This window comes from Mesoplodon densirostris, chromosome X (assembly GCF_025265405.1).
Source record: "Mesoplodon densirostris isolate mMesDen1 chromosome X, mMesDen1 primary haplotype, whole genome shotgun sequence".
In the NCBI taxonomy this organism is placed as follows: Eukaryota; Metazoa; Chordata; class Mammalia; order Artiodactyla; family Ziphiidae; genus Mesoplodon; species Mesoplodon densirostris.
In genome coordinates, this window is record NC_082681.1 from 81,887,020 (window position 1) to 81,904,004 (window position 16,985).

The 16,985-nt window shown below is 39.5% G+C and overlaps 1 protein-coding gene across 4 annotated transcripts in view; it reads left to right on the forward strand.

Moving 5' to 3' along the window:
* OPHN1 (oligophrenin 1) overlaps positions 1 to 16,985 on the forward strand; it is a 646,402-nt gene that overhangs the window by 533,302 nt on the left and 96,115 nt on the right. For all 4 annotated transcript variants that reach the window (XM_060086644.1, XM_060086647.1, XM_060086645.1 and 1 more), the window contains one exon: positions 1,133 to 1,292. In XM_060086644.1, the coding sequence (XP_059942627.1) occupies positions 1,133 to 1,292 (160 nt within the window). The remainder of the gene's footprint in view (positions 1 to 1,132; positions 1,293 to 16,985) is intronic.

Genomic DNA, 16,985 nt, shown 5'->3' on the forward strand with positions numbered 1-16,985 from the left:
CCTGAAGGAGATGTCACCTAAAGTGAATCTCAAAGGATAGACATTCTTTGGATCTAGGAGGATGGAGACATTCTAAACAGGGAATGGCATGAGCAAAGATACGGAGATCTGAAACAGCATGATATAGCCAGAAAACTTCATCTAAGCAGTGTAGTATTTAAGAGTGTCAGACATCAGCAGTGCCTAGATGGAGGCTCCTGGAGAGGTCATTATAACAGCAGATACTTCCAATGGAATATTTCCAGGATACCATGCTAAAGCAATTTAGCTCTATTTATTTCACAACTGTCTGAGGTGGATACTACTTTTGCAAGTGAGAAAACTGAAGCCCAGAGAAGTTAGGTCAGCAACATTCACTCTTCCATGGCTAATGGGTGGCAGAGTTGGGATTCAAATCCAGGTCAGCTTCAGAGCCCAAGCTGTGCATTGGGATTGGAAATATGTGTCAAGTTACTGAAGACTTTAATTGCTACTTTGAAGAGTCCTATAATTGTCCTATAAGTGATAGGAAGCCACTTAAGGTAATTTAAATAAGGGAAGTGACTAGGGACCAGAAAATTTGGGATTAGAGGCCCTTCTCTAATCAGGCTAACTGACTGTGGCTTCAGCCAAATCTCTTTCCTTCTTTGGACCTCTGTTTTCTCATCTGCAATGTGAGGACAATGATAAAGTGCTAATCTTAAGGATCTCTTTTGACTTTTTGAGTTTTTTGCCTCTCTAGCTAGGGCTGGGGAAGAGACTAGATTATTGACTTGTGAGACTGGTAGGCACTTTCTCTATACGCTTTGTTCTTCTTTATATATGCTTTATACATGCTGTACCTCTTGCCCTGGAATACCTTCTTGCTTCCCTCCTGTCTTTCCAAATACTATAGCCATCCACCCCTCTTCTCGTGACTTTTACAGTGATACAAACTAAGTTATCTATGGCTCACTTTGGCCCCTAATTATATGCTATCTTGTATTCTTTGCTAGTTGCTTCGTTTGTAATCTTTTCTTCCCATATATATTTTGGGCCTCTCCTTTTCTTTTACTTTTTAGTTTCTCTTACCCCCTAAAGCATCTAACGCAGTCTTGGTTACAATGGGGTCTTGGAGAAAATCTTGTTAATCATTTCCTTTCTCTTCTGGCAGTGTGTGTGAGCACAGCAAAGAGAATCTTATGACCCCCTCTAACATGGGGGTGATCTTTGGGCCCACTCTCATGAGAGCTCAGGAGGACACTGTGGCTGCCATGATGAACATCAAATTCCAGAACATTGTGGTGGAAATCCTAATTGAGCACTTTGTCAAGGTATGTATTTCCTATCCTCACCATCACTCCTCCAAACATGTGACACTTTCCCCTAGCCAATTTTTAGAGTTGTGTCTTCTCTCTGGCTCAAGTTATAATGGAAGGAAATTCCATATGACACAATGACATTTAATAGCATTTCTGACCCTGTGAAATTCATTCGTTCAGCAAACATTGCTTGAGCATGCAACTATTTTATTATCAGACCCCATGCAAGATGGTATAGAAGAAGAAAAATATCATTGTACATGCCTTTAAAGAGTTAATAGTATAATATGGAGACAACCATGTAAACAAAGGAAAATGACAGGTATAAAAGTGGTATATGTACAATTAAACCATAAAGAAAGCAATACTTATTAAAACCCCATAACATTCTAAAGAATTTAAGGTGTTATATTTATATGGTATGTAAAATATGAGGTAGTGTACATTGTAATTAGGTCAAATAAAAAATCATGATACAGATAGAAAATGAACCCAGGAATGAGGCTAGACAAGAAATATTTAATGACAAGTCCTATACACTTGCTACGGATGGCCCTACATTTGACTCTAGGATTTCTAGCAGCCAATGCTATCCTAGAAGAGCATAATTCAATAAAAACTTTTCTTCAGGGGGAGGGGACTGGTGATATAGTCCAGGTGGTATGCACAGTTCAAATCCAAGCTCTTCCACTTACTAGTTGTATTAGGTAAGATACAGGTAAGGCTACTAAGATACCACAGTGGCTCCAACACAAGAGACATTTATTTCTTGGTTTGGAACAGTTCAGCAAGGTGGTCCGGGCCTGATACCGTGACTTGACAAAGGCTAGAACCCAGCTTACTTCTTTGTTGTTGTTCTGTCATCCCTAAGGTGCTGCTTCATCTGCATGACCAAATATCTTCTACTTTAATATCAATTGGGAAGTATGAAAGAAAGAAACCTGAGGATATAACCCTTTCCTTTAAGGCAGTGACCTGGAAGTCACACATATCACTTTTATTTACATACCATTTATCAGAATTTAATCTCATGGTCAGATCTAGCTATAAGAAAAGCAGGGAAATTTAGTTTTTGTTTGGGGCAGCCATGTGCCTAGCTAAGACTTTAGTTCTTTTACTAAAAGAAGGAGAGAATGGATATTGGAGAACAATTGACATTCTCTGCCATATTATCTGTGTTACATTGAGCAATGTAACTTCTCTGATAGTCATTTTGTTTCAGCTGAAATGTGAAGATGATAATAAACACATGATATGTGACAGTTACATGCCCAAGGCCATTTAGCTAGTGAGAGAGCTAGAATTTAAATCCATGTACCTGGCTCAGAGTTGAAGTACTTAATCACTATACAGTGCTGCCTTACCAATCATTTTGGTACAGTGATATTATTGAGTATATACAGGACACTTTGGGATAATCAAGGATGGGTACTTGCAGAGAAGTACAACCTATGCCAATACTTAAAGTGGGAGAGAAAGGGGAATAAGGAAAAGAAATTTCAAGGAGATGGTTCAGCATGAACAAAGGTCCAAGGACCTAAAACCCCAAACCATTTTATATTGTTGGAACATGAAATGGAAATAGGAGTGGCAAGAGATGTGACTGGAGGCAGATGGTGGCCATGTCCTAAAAGGACTAGGCTTTGTCTAATTAAGGAGTTTAGAATGTTTGAAATTGTTCTTGCAGGCTTGGGAAAGCCTTGATTCAAATTAGAGTAGTATGATGAATAGAGTTACATTTGGGAGACTGTGTGGATGGGGCTCTACTTCATACATATAAGAAATACAGAATGGGAAAATTTTAGAAAGAGGGAGAAAAAGCTCAGTTTGGGGCAGATTGGATTTGAGATTTCTGGAATATATCCAGACAGCAATATCAAGGAAGTAGTTGACTATGAATCCTAAGCAGGGATTGGCAAACTTTTTATTGAAGAACCATATAATAAGTATTATAGGCTTTGCAGGTCATAGATGTGTGTCACAACTACTCAACTCCACCTTTGTATTGGGAAAGCAGTCATAGATAACATAAAAAAAAGAAAGTTCCAATAAAACTTTATTGACAAAACTGGCAGCAGACCTGTGGGCTGTAATTTTCTGACTCTTGGTCTATAGCCCAGATATAATTTATTGATTAACTGATTGGTTCATTCATTCAGGAAATATGTTTTGAGTATCCACATTTGCCAGGTACTGTTTTAGGCATGGGGATACAGCCCTCAGGTAATTTAGAAAAACAGTATCAATATAACTAAAATATATAATATGTTAAATGGTAATGAGCATTAAGATGAACAGTAAAGCAGAAAAGGGGAATAGGAAGGGTTGAGAAGTGGTTTTCACATTTTAAATACAGTAGCCAGGAAGACCTCATCGAGAAGGACTTTTGAGCAGAGACCCATAGGAAATAAAGGAATTGTTCATTCAGATATCTGGGGGGAAATCATTCTAGGCTGAAGAAATGGTAAGTGGAAAATCCCTGAGGCAGAAATGTGTATATCATGTTCATGGTACAAAAAGGAGGCCAGAAGGATTAATCAAAAGAGGAAACATAAGAAGATGGTTCAGAGAGGAAATGGAGAGGGAAAGCTAAATAGATCCTATAGGGCCTTAGAACCCATTGGAAGGATATTGACTTTACTATCTGAGTAGAATGAGGTTTTTGACTAGAGAAATGACATGATTTGACTTATATTTAATAGGGCTATTCTGGATGCTTTGTGGATAATAGCTGTAGGGGAACAAGGGTAGAAGCAAAGAGTCTAATTAAGAGCCTGTTTCAATAATGCAATCAAGAAATGGTTTGTACCTTGGATGCCGGTGTTAACAGTGGAGATTGTGAGAAAGTGGTCAGATTCTAAATAATTTTGAAGGCAGAGCTGACAGGACTTGCTAACAAATCATGTGGAATGCGGGAGAGAGAGAGGAGTCATGGACAACTTCAAGGTTTTATATCAGAGCAATTAGAAGGATGAAGTTTCCATTTACTGTGATGGATAGGCTGAGGGAGAAGAAGATTTGAAAAAAAGAGCAGGAGTTCAGTTTGGGACAAGTTAAGATAAATATGCCTATGAGACATCTGAGGTCAGAGAATAAAACAGGATTAGGGAAATAAAGTTGGCCTTCCATAGCATAGAGGCAGTGGTTAAAACCATGCAAATCTTGCCTAGGGATACTTGTAGCAAGACAATAAGTGTTAGACCAGAGATTGAAATCTAGGGAGTTCCAATGTTTTAACGGCCATTAGAAAAGACCACAAAACAGATCAAGATAGAATGTTCAGTAACATGAGAATGAGGAGATAGGGGAGCAATAGACTCCTGGAGAGGAGATAGTTTTTGGAACAAAGAGTGGACAGTGGTTTCCGTTTCCCAAGACAAGTCATCTAGGACAGGAATTGAAAAGTATTTACGGCTTTAAGTGTTTTTTTAAAAATTTTAAATGTAAGCAATACATATACATGGTAAAAATTTCCAACCATGAAGAAAGTATAGAATGAAAAATAATTCCACCCTTTACTTATTCTCAACTCCTAGTTCCAAACGTCATTTCAATAATTTCTTTGTCATTCTGGCAAAAAAAACCAATACCTATATATACATACACATGCATTAATATATTTGATAGATTTTAATATGCATATTTTATTTCTTTACTGAGAAAGCCTAAAAACCCTAGACATTATATATAAAAGCAACACAAAACAGAAAAAGACTCACAGACTTAGAGAACGAACTTATGGTTACCAGGGGGGAAGGGTGGGGGGCAGGGATAGATTGGGAGCTTCTTTTTTTTTTTTTTTTTTTTTGCGGTACGCAGGCCTCTCACTGTTGTGGCCTCTCCCGTTGTGGAGCACAGGCTCTGGATGTGCAGGCTCAGCGTCCATGGCTTACAGTCCCAGTCGCTCCACGGCATGTGGGATCTTCCCGGAGGGGCACGAACCCGTGTCCCCTCCATCGGCAGGCGGACTCTCAACCACTGCGCCACCAGGGAAGCCCACAGATTGGGAGTTTAAGATTGACATGTACACACTGCAATATTTAAAATAGATAACCAACAAGGGCCTACTGTATAGCACAGGGAATGCTGCTCAATATTCTGTAATAACCTAAATAGAAGAATTTGGAAAATAATAGATTACGTGTATATGTATAACTGAATCACTTTGCTATACACCTGAAACTAATGCAACATTATTAATCAAGTATGCTCTGATATAAGATAAAAATATTAAAAAAAACTTAAAAAAAATGAAGACTCTGAAACATGAAGGGAACAAGACACACCAGACCATGTACAGACCTTGGGACCTGAGGAATGACATGGCCACAAGTCATCAGGGTTTTTTGTTTGTTTGTTTGTTTGTTTTCTTTTTTTCTTTATTTTGTCATCAGGGTTTTGATTTTGCCTCATGTCTCCCAGATTGGGTAGTGTAGAAGCTGACAACCTAAGAACACCAACGGGTACAGTCAAAAGAGGTCCCAGCAAAAGCCTGATTGTTCTGTCCAAAGGAACTGGAAAGGAACAACCTAATGACAAAAAATTTAGATAATAACCCCTTCACCACAAAATGCCACCAAAAACTTGAGGCCTCACCCCCACCCTCAGCAAATGCTGAGTGGAAAGCCTAGACTTCTATCTTTGCCAGTCTGTAACAAGACACCTCAACCAACCTCTTCCTGCCCCATGTGGTTGTGTCAAGGAGGCCAAGTGGGGAACCAGACTTTCATACTCACCTGTGGTAATGAGATACCTTCCCCCACTCCCTATGGTGTCAGTGGAGACCACATAAAGCACCTGGACTCCCATGACCATTTAGCACTGGAGTAGTGTCAGAGGAGGCCTGGCAGAAATACAGGACTTTACCATTACTCTGTGGTAGTAAGTCTACTACACTGTGGTATCAGCTGAGAGGGGGCCATGTGGGGAAACATAATGAGACACCCTTCTTCTGCAGCCAGAGTGGTATCAGCAGGGCCTAGTGAGGAGCCTAAACTACATTTGCCTAGCAGTAACAAGGTAGTGTTGCCTTCCTTCCATACCTATTCCTAACAAGGAGTCTTTGCTTCCCTTTGGGATGTCAGTGGAGGCCAAGGGGAAAATCTGGACTTCCACTCCATCCTCGCAGTAATAAGGTAGTGCACCTCCTCCCCTGAAGTGGCACTGTCAGAAGAGGTCTGCTCTAACAGAAGGTAAAAGTAAGAACAAGATTCTCATAATACCCAAAATGTGCAGGCTTCAGTTGAAAATTATTTGTCATACCAAGAACAAGGAATATCTCAACATGACTGAGAAAAGACCGTCAAAAGACATCAACGTCCAGATGACACAGATGTTAATTATCTGACAAGAATTTTAAAGCAACCATCATAAAAATGCTATAATGCACGATTAGGAATACATTTGAAACAGATGGAAAAATTTCAGCAAAGTTATAGAAAATTTCTGCAGAGAAATACAAAGACTCAGCAAAGAAATAGAAGATAGAAAGAAGAAACAAGTGAAAAATATAGAACTGAAAAATGCCATAAGTGAAATTTTAAAATTCAGTGGATGTACTCAACAATACAATAGAGAGGATAGGAGAAAGAAACAGTGAACTGAAAGAATAACACAAATTATGCAATCCAAGCAACAGACTACTAAGAGAATTTGTTACAGCAGACCTATCCTAAATTAATGGCTAAAGGAAGTTCTTTAAACAAAAAAGGCACAATTAAAGAAGGGATCTTGGAATAGCAGGACAGAAGAAAGAACAACAGAAAGAGCAAAATTATGAATAAACTTCATAGACATTTATTCTCCCATTTCAATTTCTCAATAACATTTCTTTTTAAAACATCTTTATTGGACTATAATTGCTTTACAATGTTGTGTGAATTGCTGCTCTATAACAAAGTGGATCAGCTATATGTATGCATATATTCCCATATCTCCTCCCTCTTCCATCTCCCTCCAACACTCCATATCCCTCCCCTCTAGGTGGACACAAAGCACTGAGCTGATCTCCCTGTGCTATGCGGCTGCTTCCCACTACTAGCTGTTTTACATTTGGTAGTGTATATATGTCCACGCCACTCTCTCACTTCATCCCAGCTTACACTTCCCCCTCCCCGTGTCCTCAAGTCCATTTTCTACCTCTGCATCTTTATTCCTGTTCTGCCCCTAGGTTCATCAGAACCATATATATATTTTTAGGATTCCATATATATGTGTTAGCATATGGTATTTATATTTCTCTTTCTGACTTCACTCTGTATGACAGTCTGTAGGTATATCCAACTCACCACAAATAACTCAATTTCGTTTCTTTGTATGGCAGAGTAATATTCCATTGTATATATGTGCCACATCTTCTTTATCCATTCATCTGTCGATGGACCCTTAGGTTGCTTCCATGTCCTGACTATTGTAAATAGAGCTGCAGTGAATATTGTGGTACATGGCTCTATCTGAATTATGGTTTTCTCAGGGTATATGCCCAGTAATGATATTGCTGGGTCGTATGGAAGTTCTATTTTTAGATACTTTTTTACATCTTTATTGGAGTATAATTGCTTTACAATGGTGTGTTACTTTCTGCTTTATAACAAAGTGAATCAGTTATGCATATATATATATATGTCCCCATATCTCTTCCCTCTTGCATCTCCCTCCCTCCCGCCCTCCCTATCCCACCCCTCTAGGAGGTCACAAAGCACCGAGCTGATCTCCCTGTGCTATGCGGCTGCTTCCCACTGGCTATCTACCTTACGCTGGGTAGTGTATATATGTCCATGCCTCTCTCTGGCTTTGTCACAGCTTACTCTTCCCCCTCCCCATATCCTCAAGTCCATTCTCTAGTAGGTCTGTGTCTTTATTCTTGTCTTACCCCTAGGTTCTTGCTGACTTTTTTTCCTTAAATTCCATATATATGTGTTAGCATACGGTATTTTTCTTTCTCTTTCTGGCTTACTTCATGCTGTATGACAGACTCTAGGTCCATCCAAGTCATTACAATTAACTCAATTTCGTTTCTTTTTATGGCTAAGTAATATTCCATTGTATATATGTGCCACATCTTCTTTACCCATTCATCCGATGAAGGACACTTAGGTTGTTTCCATCTCTGGGCTATTGTAAATAGAGCTGCAATGAACATTTTGTTACATGACTCTTTTTGAATTATGGTTTTCTCAGGGTATATGCCCAGTAGTGTGATTGCTGGGTCATATAGTAGTTCTATTTTTAGATTTTTTAAGGAACCTCCATACTGCTCTCCATAGTGGCTGTACCAATTCACATTCCCACCTGCAGTGCAAGAGTGTTCCCTTTTCTCCACACCCTCTCCAGCATTTATTGTTTGTAGATTTTTTGATGATGGCCATTCTGACTGGTGTGAGATGATATCTTACTGTACTTTTGATTTTCATTTCTCTAATCATTAATGATGTTGAGCATTCCTTCATGTGTTTGTTGGCAGTCTGTATATCTTCTTTGGAGAAATGTCTATTTAGGTAATCGGACCATTTTTGGATTGGGTTGTTTGTTTGTTTTTTTGTTATTGAGTTGCATGAGCTGCTTATAAATTTTGGAGATTAATCCTTTGTCAGTTGCTTCATTTGCAAATATTTTCTCCCATTCTGAGGGTTGTCTTTCAGTCTTGTTTATGGTTTCCTTTGCTGTGCAAAAGCTTTTAAGTTTCATTAGGACCCATTTGTTTATTTTTGTTTTATATCCATTTCTCTAGAAGGTGGGTCAAAAAGGATCTTGCTGTGATTTATATTATAGAGTGTTCTGCCTATGTTTTCCTCTAAGAGTTTGATGGTGTCTGACCTTACATTTAGGTCTTTAATCCATTTTGAGTTTGTTTTCGTGTATGGTGTTAGGGAGTGTTCTAATTTTATTCTTTTCCTTGTAGTTGTCCAGTTGTCCCAGCACCATTTATTGAAGAGACTGTCTTTTCTCCACTGTATATTCTTGCCTCCTTTAAAAAAGATAAGGTGACCATATGGGCGTGGTTTTATCTCTGGGCTTTCTATCCTGTTCCATTGATCTATATTTCTGTTTTTTGTGTCAGTACCATACTGTCTTGATTACTGTAGCTTTGTAGCATATAGTCTGAACTCAGGGAGCCTGATTCCTCCAGCTCTGTTTTTCTTTCTCAAGATTCCTTTGGCTATTCACAGCCTTTTTTGTTTCCATACAAGTTGTAAAAATTTTTTGTTCTACTTCTGTGAAACATGCCATTGGTAGTTTGATAGAGATTGCATTGAATCTGTAGATTGCTGTGGGTAGTATAGTCATTTTCACAACGTTGATTCTTGCAATCCGAGATCATGGTATATCTCTCCATCTGTTTGTATCATCTTTAATTTCTTTAATCAGTGTCTTGTACTTTTCTACATACAGGTCATTGGACACTTTAGATAGGTTTATTCCTAGGTATCTTGTTCCTTTTGTTGCAGTGGTAAATGGGAGTGTTTCCTTAACTTCTCTTTCAGATTTTTCATCATTACTGTATAGGAATTCAAGAGATATTTGTGCCTTAATTGTGTATCCTGCTACTTTACCAAATTAATTGGTGAGCTCCAGTAGTTTTCTGGTAGCGTCTTTGGGATTCTCTATGTATAGTATCATGTCATCTGCAAACAGTGACAGCTTTACTTCTTCTTTTCCAATTTGGATTCCTTTTATTTCTATTTCTTCTCTGATTGCTGTGGCTTAAACTTCCAAAACTATGTTGAATAAGAGTGGTGAGAGTGGGCAACCTTGTCTTCTTCCTGATCAAAATGGAAATGTTTTCAGTTTTTCACCATTGACAATGATGTTGGCTGTGGGTTTGTCATATATAGCCTTTATTAAGTTGAGGTAAGTTCCCTCTGTGCCTACTTTCTGGAGGGTTTTTATCATAAATGGATGTTGAATTTTTCAAAAGCTTTTTCTGCATCTATTGATATGATCATATGGTTTTTCTCCTTCAATTGGTTAATATGGTGTATCACATTGATTAATTTGCATATATTGAAGAATCCTTGCATTCATGGGATAAACCCCACTTGATTTTGTGGTATGATCCTTTTAATGTGCTTTTGGATTCTGTTTGCTAGTATTTTGTTGAGGTTTTTTGCATCTATGTTCATCAGTGATATTGGCCTGTAGTTTTCTTTCTTTGTGACATCCTTGTCTGGTTTTGGTATCAGCATGATGGTGGCCTTGTAGAATGAATTTGGGAGTGTTACTCCCTCTGCTATGTTTTGGAAGAGTTTGAGAAGGGTAGGTGTTAGCCTTTCTCAAAATGTTTCATACAATTCGCCTGTGAAGCCATCCGGTCCTGAGGTTTTGTTTGTTGGAAGATTTTTAATCACAGTTTCAATTTCAGTGCTTGTGATTGTTCTTTTTATATTTTCTAATTCTTTCTTCTTCAGTCTCAGAAGGCTGTGCTTTTCGAAGAATTTGTCCATTTCTTCTGGGTTGTCCATTTTATTGGCATACAGTTGCTTGTAATTATCCATCATGATCATTTGTATTTCTGCAATGTCAGTTGTTATGTCACCTTTTTTCACTTCTAATTCTATTGATTTGAGTCTTCTCCCTTTTTTTCTTGATGACCCTGGCTAATGGTTTATCAATTTTGTTTATCTCCTCAAAGAACCAGCTTTTAGTTTTATTGACCTTTGCTGTCGTTTCCTTCAGTTCTTTTTCATTTATTTCTCATCTGATATTTTTGGTATCTTTCCTTCTGCTAAATTTGGGCGTTTTTTTGTTCTTCTTTCTCTAATTGCTTTAATACTAAGGTTTGGTTTTTTATTTGATATGTTTCTTGTTTCTTGAGGTAGGCTTGTATTGCCATAATCTTCCCTATTAGAACTACTTTTGCCGTATCCCATAGGTTTTGGGTCATCGTGTTTTCACTGTCATTTGTTTCTAGGTATTTTTTGATTTCCTCTTTGATTTCTTCCCTGCTCTTTTGGTTACCTAGTAGTGTATTGTTTAGCCTCCATATGTTTGTATTTTTTACAGATATTTTCCTGTAATTGATATCTAATCTCATAGAGTTGTGGTCGGAAAAGATACTTGATATGATTTCAATTTTCTTAAATTTACCAGGTCTTGATTTGTGACCCAAGATATGATCTGTCATGGAGAATGTTCCACAAGCACTTGGGAAGAATATGTATTCTATTGTTTTTGGATGGAATGTCCTATAAATATCAATTAAGTCCATCTAGTTTAATGTATCTTTTAAATCTTGTCTTTCATTATTCATTTTCATTTTGGATGATCTGTCTATTGGTGAAACTGGGGCATTAAAGTTCCCTACTATTATTGTGTTTCTGTTGATTTCCCCTTTTATGGCTGTTAGCATTTGCCTTATGTCTGGAGGTGTTCCTATGTTGTGTGCATAATTAATTACAATTGTTATATCTTCTTCTTGGATTGATCCCTTGATCATTATGTAGTGTCCTTCTTTGTCTCTTGTAATAGTCCTTAGTTTAAAGTCCATTTTTTCTGATATGAGAATTGCTACTCCAACTTTCTTTTGATTTCCCTTTGCATGGAATATCTTTTTCCATCCCCTCCCTTTCAGTCTGTATATGTCCCCGGGTCTGAAGTGGGTCTCTCTTAGACAGTATATATATGGGTCTTGTTTTTGTATCCATTCAGCCAGTCTGTGTCTTTTGGTTGGATAATTTAATCCATTTACATTTAAGATAGTTATTCATATGTATGTTCCTATTACTGTTTTCTTAATAGTTTTGGGTTTGTTAATGTAGGTTTTTTGCTTCTCTTTTGTTTTATGCCTAGAGAAGTTCCCTTATCATTTGTTGTAAAGCTGGTTTGGTGGTGCTGAATTCTCTTACTTTTGCCTGTCTGTAAAGCTTTTAATTTCTCCATGAAATCGGAATGAGATACTTGCTGGGTAGAGTAATCTTGGTTGTAGGTTTTTCTACTTCATCACTTTCAGTATGTCCTGCCACTCACTTCTGGCTTTCAGAGTTTCTGCTGAAGATCAGCTGTTAACATTATGGGGATTCCCCTCTGTGTTATTTGCTAATTTTCCCTTGTCTCAATTACATTTGTTGCTTAGAGCAAAAAATAATTTTTTCCAACTTTATTGAGATGAAGCAAAAATTATGATATGATCTGATGTGGTTCTCAGTGTATTTGAAGAAAATGCTTAAGACAGTGGTATTAACAGAGCATAAAAAACATCAAATGAAGAGAGATTTACATACATTTCAACAATGACACTAAATGTTGACACTAGTAGCCTATGAAAAGTTATTTGTATGCAGTGTATTACCTAAAACAACCACTAAAAACCTATAAAAAGAGATGCACTCAGAAGTGATAAATCAAATTGGAATTCTAAGAAATGTTCAAGAAATCATAGCTATCCTAAATGTTTATTCACTAAACCAAAAATATATATATACTTCAAATTAGATGATGCAAAAACTTGTGGAACTGATATGAGAAATACAAAATTCATGATTATACTTGGAGACTTTAACAACCTTCTCTCTCAAGAACTGAAAATGCAACTAGCCAGAAAGTCAGAAATAGAAGAAATCAAGAGCACCATCAACCAACAGGATCTGATCAACATTGATACAATACTACACCCAACAGCAGCACAATATATATGATTTTAAATGGCCATGGGGCACATACCAAATAGTCAATGTTCTCTTCTATAAAATAAACTTCAAAAGTTTTTACAAATTGAAATCATGCATGTGTTTTCTCTGACTGCAATGGAATCAAACTAGAAATCAATAACAGAAAGGCAACATGAAGCTTGGCAGAAAAAAATAGTGATGTTAGAGAGTCCAGCTTCCCTGTCCCCCGACAAGAACAATGATTGGATAGCTATCCATGAACAAAAACACTTCTAGGAGGCTTCTATAGTCTCCTTCGGAAGTTTTAGAAACACACTGGAGCAACAAAACAAAAAGATGATAATTGCACAATGAGAAAAGGAAGAAATTGCATTTTGTTTGCATCATCCCTATCCTTCAAGTCAACATTGTTTAGTGCCAAGAAGGAACTCCCCAGCTAGGAAAGGTTCCTCTTTCCTGGAAGGGAAGAAGGGAGTGAATGACCAACTTCTCCAGCCTCTCAGGGCACTATGTACATGTCCCACTTCAGTTTCACACCATCCAGACCAGCAAAGCTGAGATGTATACAGCTGGCAAGGAACAAAGAAGAAAAGCAGAGGCTATTATTAGCAGACATGCAGTACGACTAATTAAAGTCCACAGAGACCTGCTCTGCAGGCAAACTCAGCAGATTTCACCACTGATGAAGCCAGTGGCCAGCACAGCTGCTATGAACCCACTATAGATCTTGACCACCTTTTTCCCCACAGGTATTCATGTTCCCTAATGGCAGCCAACTGAGTCCATCTCCACTCTCTCCACCCAGTCACCCCTGATGGTGCCCATGACCCACCCTGGCAGCCATCCAAAATCTCTTCAGCTGCACAAATGTAAAAGACAAGCTGCCTGAGACCCTCCCCCTCCCACTGGAGCCTGAGAGCCATGCCTGCAGGCAGTGTGGGCCTCTGCAGCTGTGTGAGTAAGGCTGGTTTAGGACACCAACCTACAGACACTAGGCTCACCACCACTACTCTGCTAGTAGTGGGCTAGCCTACCCAGCTGTGCACCTGCACGCCACTGGCCTGACAACCATATTTGGCCTCTACCACAGCACAAACATCCTGGGGGGAGAGAGTGCAGCCATGGATGACAGCCACTTGTGCACCTGGCTCAGGCTCTGCCTTCTGTCACTGGTCAGTGCCACTGCCCACCCATAACTAGCCCCTCCAGCTGTGTGCCTGCATGCTCCCAGGCCAACTCCCATCACCAGCCACCACTGTGGTGTGAATGCTCAGGAGGAGTGTATGCAGCTGCAGGAGTGTACACCAACAGCCAGGGACCCCACAGCTGCATCTGGGCTCAGATCAGGCCATGCATTCTGTCACTGGTCAACACAACAGCACTCACGCTTCCATCTGTGTGCCTGCACACCTCTAACAACTCTGTAACCAGGCTCCTTTGAAGTCTGCATACCTGGGGAGAGAGTGTGCAGCCATAGAAGATCATTCTGACATCCAGGGCCTCTGCAGCTGCCAGTGTTCTCATAGTTGGCTCTGACCTTTGCTACCTGCCCTGGTTCCCATTACTATATGTCTGTCTGCAACTAGCCCTTACTTACAAACAGGCACCTGCAGTTGACCCCTATAGCTGAGTGTGTGTACACCACCAGCTCCAGCCACCACAGCTGCCTTCCCTGGTCCCTAGCTTTTGGACATGGAGGTGCCACTTAGGACCCCAACAGCCCTTGCAACTACATTGACGCCCCACAGTACCCACCAAGGACCATGCAGTTGATGATACTGTGGACCCCAGTAGCCTGAGCCAAAGAGACATCATGGCCCCATGGTGCCTGACACATGCTTCCAAACTTAGCACCCTGTACTACCAGAGTGAGGGTTGTAGCACAACTCAGCATACCCCCACTCACAGGAGAAAGGCTACCCTTACCAAAGTCAATCCATAAAGTCTGGAAGTTGTGACTGTTTCTTCAAATGAGCAGACATGTATGAAAGACTACACAGGATCATGAAGAATCTGAGAGACATGTTTCCACCAAAAGAATATGGTAAACCTCCAAGAGTTCGCCCCAAGGAAATGGAGATCAGGAATTGCCTGAGAAAGAATTCAAAATAATTGTTCTATAGTGCCCAGAGAGCTACAAGAGAAAACAGAAAAATAATTTAACAACTCAGGGAAACAATATGAGAACAAAATGAGAAATTCAATTAAGAGATAGAAACATAAAAAGGAAACAAATTTTGGAGCTGAAGAATATAATGACTGAATTGAAGAATTCAATCAAGAGCTTCAACAGCAGACTTGAACATGCAGAAGAGAGAATTAATGAGCTAGAAGACAGACCAATTGAAATTATCCAATCAGAGGAGCACATTTTTTTAAATATGAAAAGTAATGAAGAAAGCCTGCAGGACTTATGAAACAATATCAACAAAAATAATGTACTAATGATTGGCATCCCAGAAGGAGAAGAGTGGGAGAAATGGATTTAGAGTTTATTTAAAGAAATAATGGCTGAGAACTTCTTACACCTGGGGAGAGATTTGGACATCCACGTTCATGAAGGTAATAGATCACCTCGAAATTTCAATCCACAAGAATATTCTTCAAGACACATAATAAAAAAACTGTCTAAAACCTAAGATAAAGAATTTTAAAAGCAGCAAAAGAAAAGAAATTCTCTCATACAAGGAAATGCCCATAAGGCTGTCAGTGGATTTCTCAGCAGAGGCCAAAAGATAATGGGATGATATACTCACAGTGCTAACAGAAAGAAACTGCCAACCAAAAATACTTCACAGAAGAAAGTTGTCCTTCAGAATTGAAGGCAAAGTAAAGATTTTTCCTAATAAACAAAAGCTGAGAGAATTCATAATCACTAAGCATGCCTTAAATGCTGAAAAGAGTTATTCAAGCTGAAACAAAGGATGCTAATTGGTAACATAAAGACATTTATATGAAAATATACAATACACTGGTAAAGATGAGCATATAGTCAGATTCATAATACCCTAACACTGTAATATGGTGATGTGTGAACTACTTAATTCTAGTACAAATGTTAAAGGACAAAAGTACTAAAAATAGCTATAGCTTCAACCATTTGGTACTGGATACACAATATAAAGATGTGCAAATGGTGACATCAAAAACATAAAAGGGGAGGGGAGTAAAAAGTATTTGCATGAGATCAAACTTAAACTGATAGTGTAAAATAAACTTATATAAGATGATTTATGTAAAATTCATGGGTAACCTTACAAAACAAAAACTTGCAGTAAATTCACAAAAGATAAAGAGAAGGGAATCGGGGGGACGAGGGGGAAGATGGCAGAAGAATAAGATGCGGAGATCACCTTCCTCCCCACAGATACATTAGAAATATATCTACACGTGGAACAACTCCTACAGAACACCCACCAAATGCTGGCAGAAGACCTCAGACCTCCCAAAAGGCAAGAAACTGCCCACCTACCTGGGTAGGGCGAAAGAAAAAAAGATAAACAGAGATAAAAGAATAGGTACGGGACCTGCACCAGTGGGAGGGAGCTGTGAAGGAGGAAAGGTTTCCACACATTAGGAAGCCCCTTCATGGGCTGAGACTGTGGGTGGCAGAGGTGGGGAGCTTTGGAGCCATGGAGGAGAGCGCAGCACCAGGGTGCAGAGGGCAAAGCAGAGAGATTCCCGCACAGAGGATTGGTGCCGACTGGCACTCACCAGCCCAAGAGGCTTGTCTACTCACCTGCTGCAGTGGGCGGGGGCAGGGAGCTGAGGCTTGGGCTTCGGTCAGATCGCACGGAGAGGACTGGCGGCGTGAACATAGCCTGAAGGGGTTAGTGCACAACGGCTAGCTGGGAGGGAGTGCAGGGAAAAGCCTGGACCAACCGTAGAGGCAAGAGACTTTTTCTTTCCTCTTTGTTTCCTGGTGTGCGAGGAGAGGGGATTAAGAGTGCTGCTTAAAGGAGCTCCAGAGGCGTGCGCAAGCCACGGCTAACAGCGCAGGCCCCAGAGATGGGCATGAGACACTAAGGCTGCTGCTGCCTCCATCAAGAAGCCTGTGTGCAAGCACAGGTCAGTATCCACACCTCCCCTCCCGGGAGCC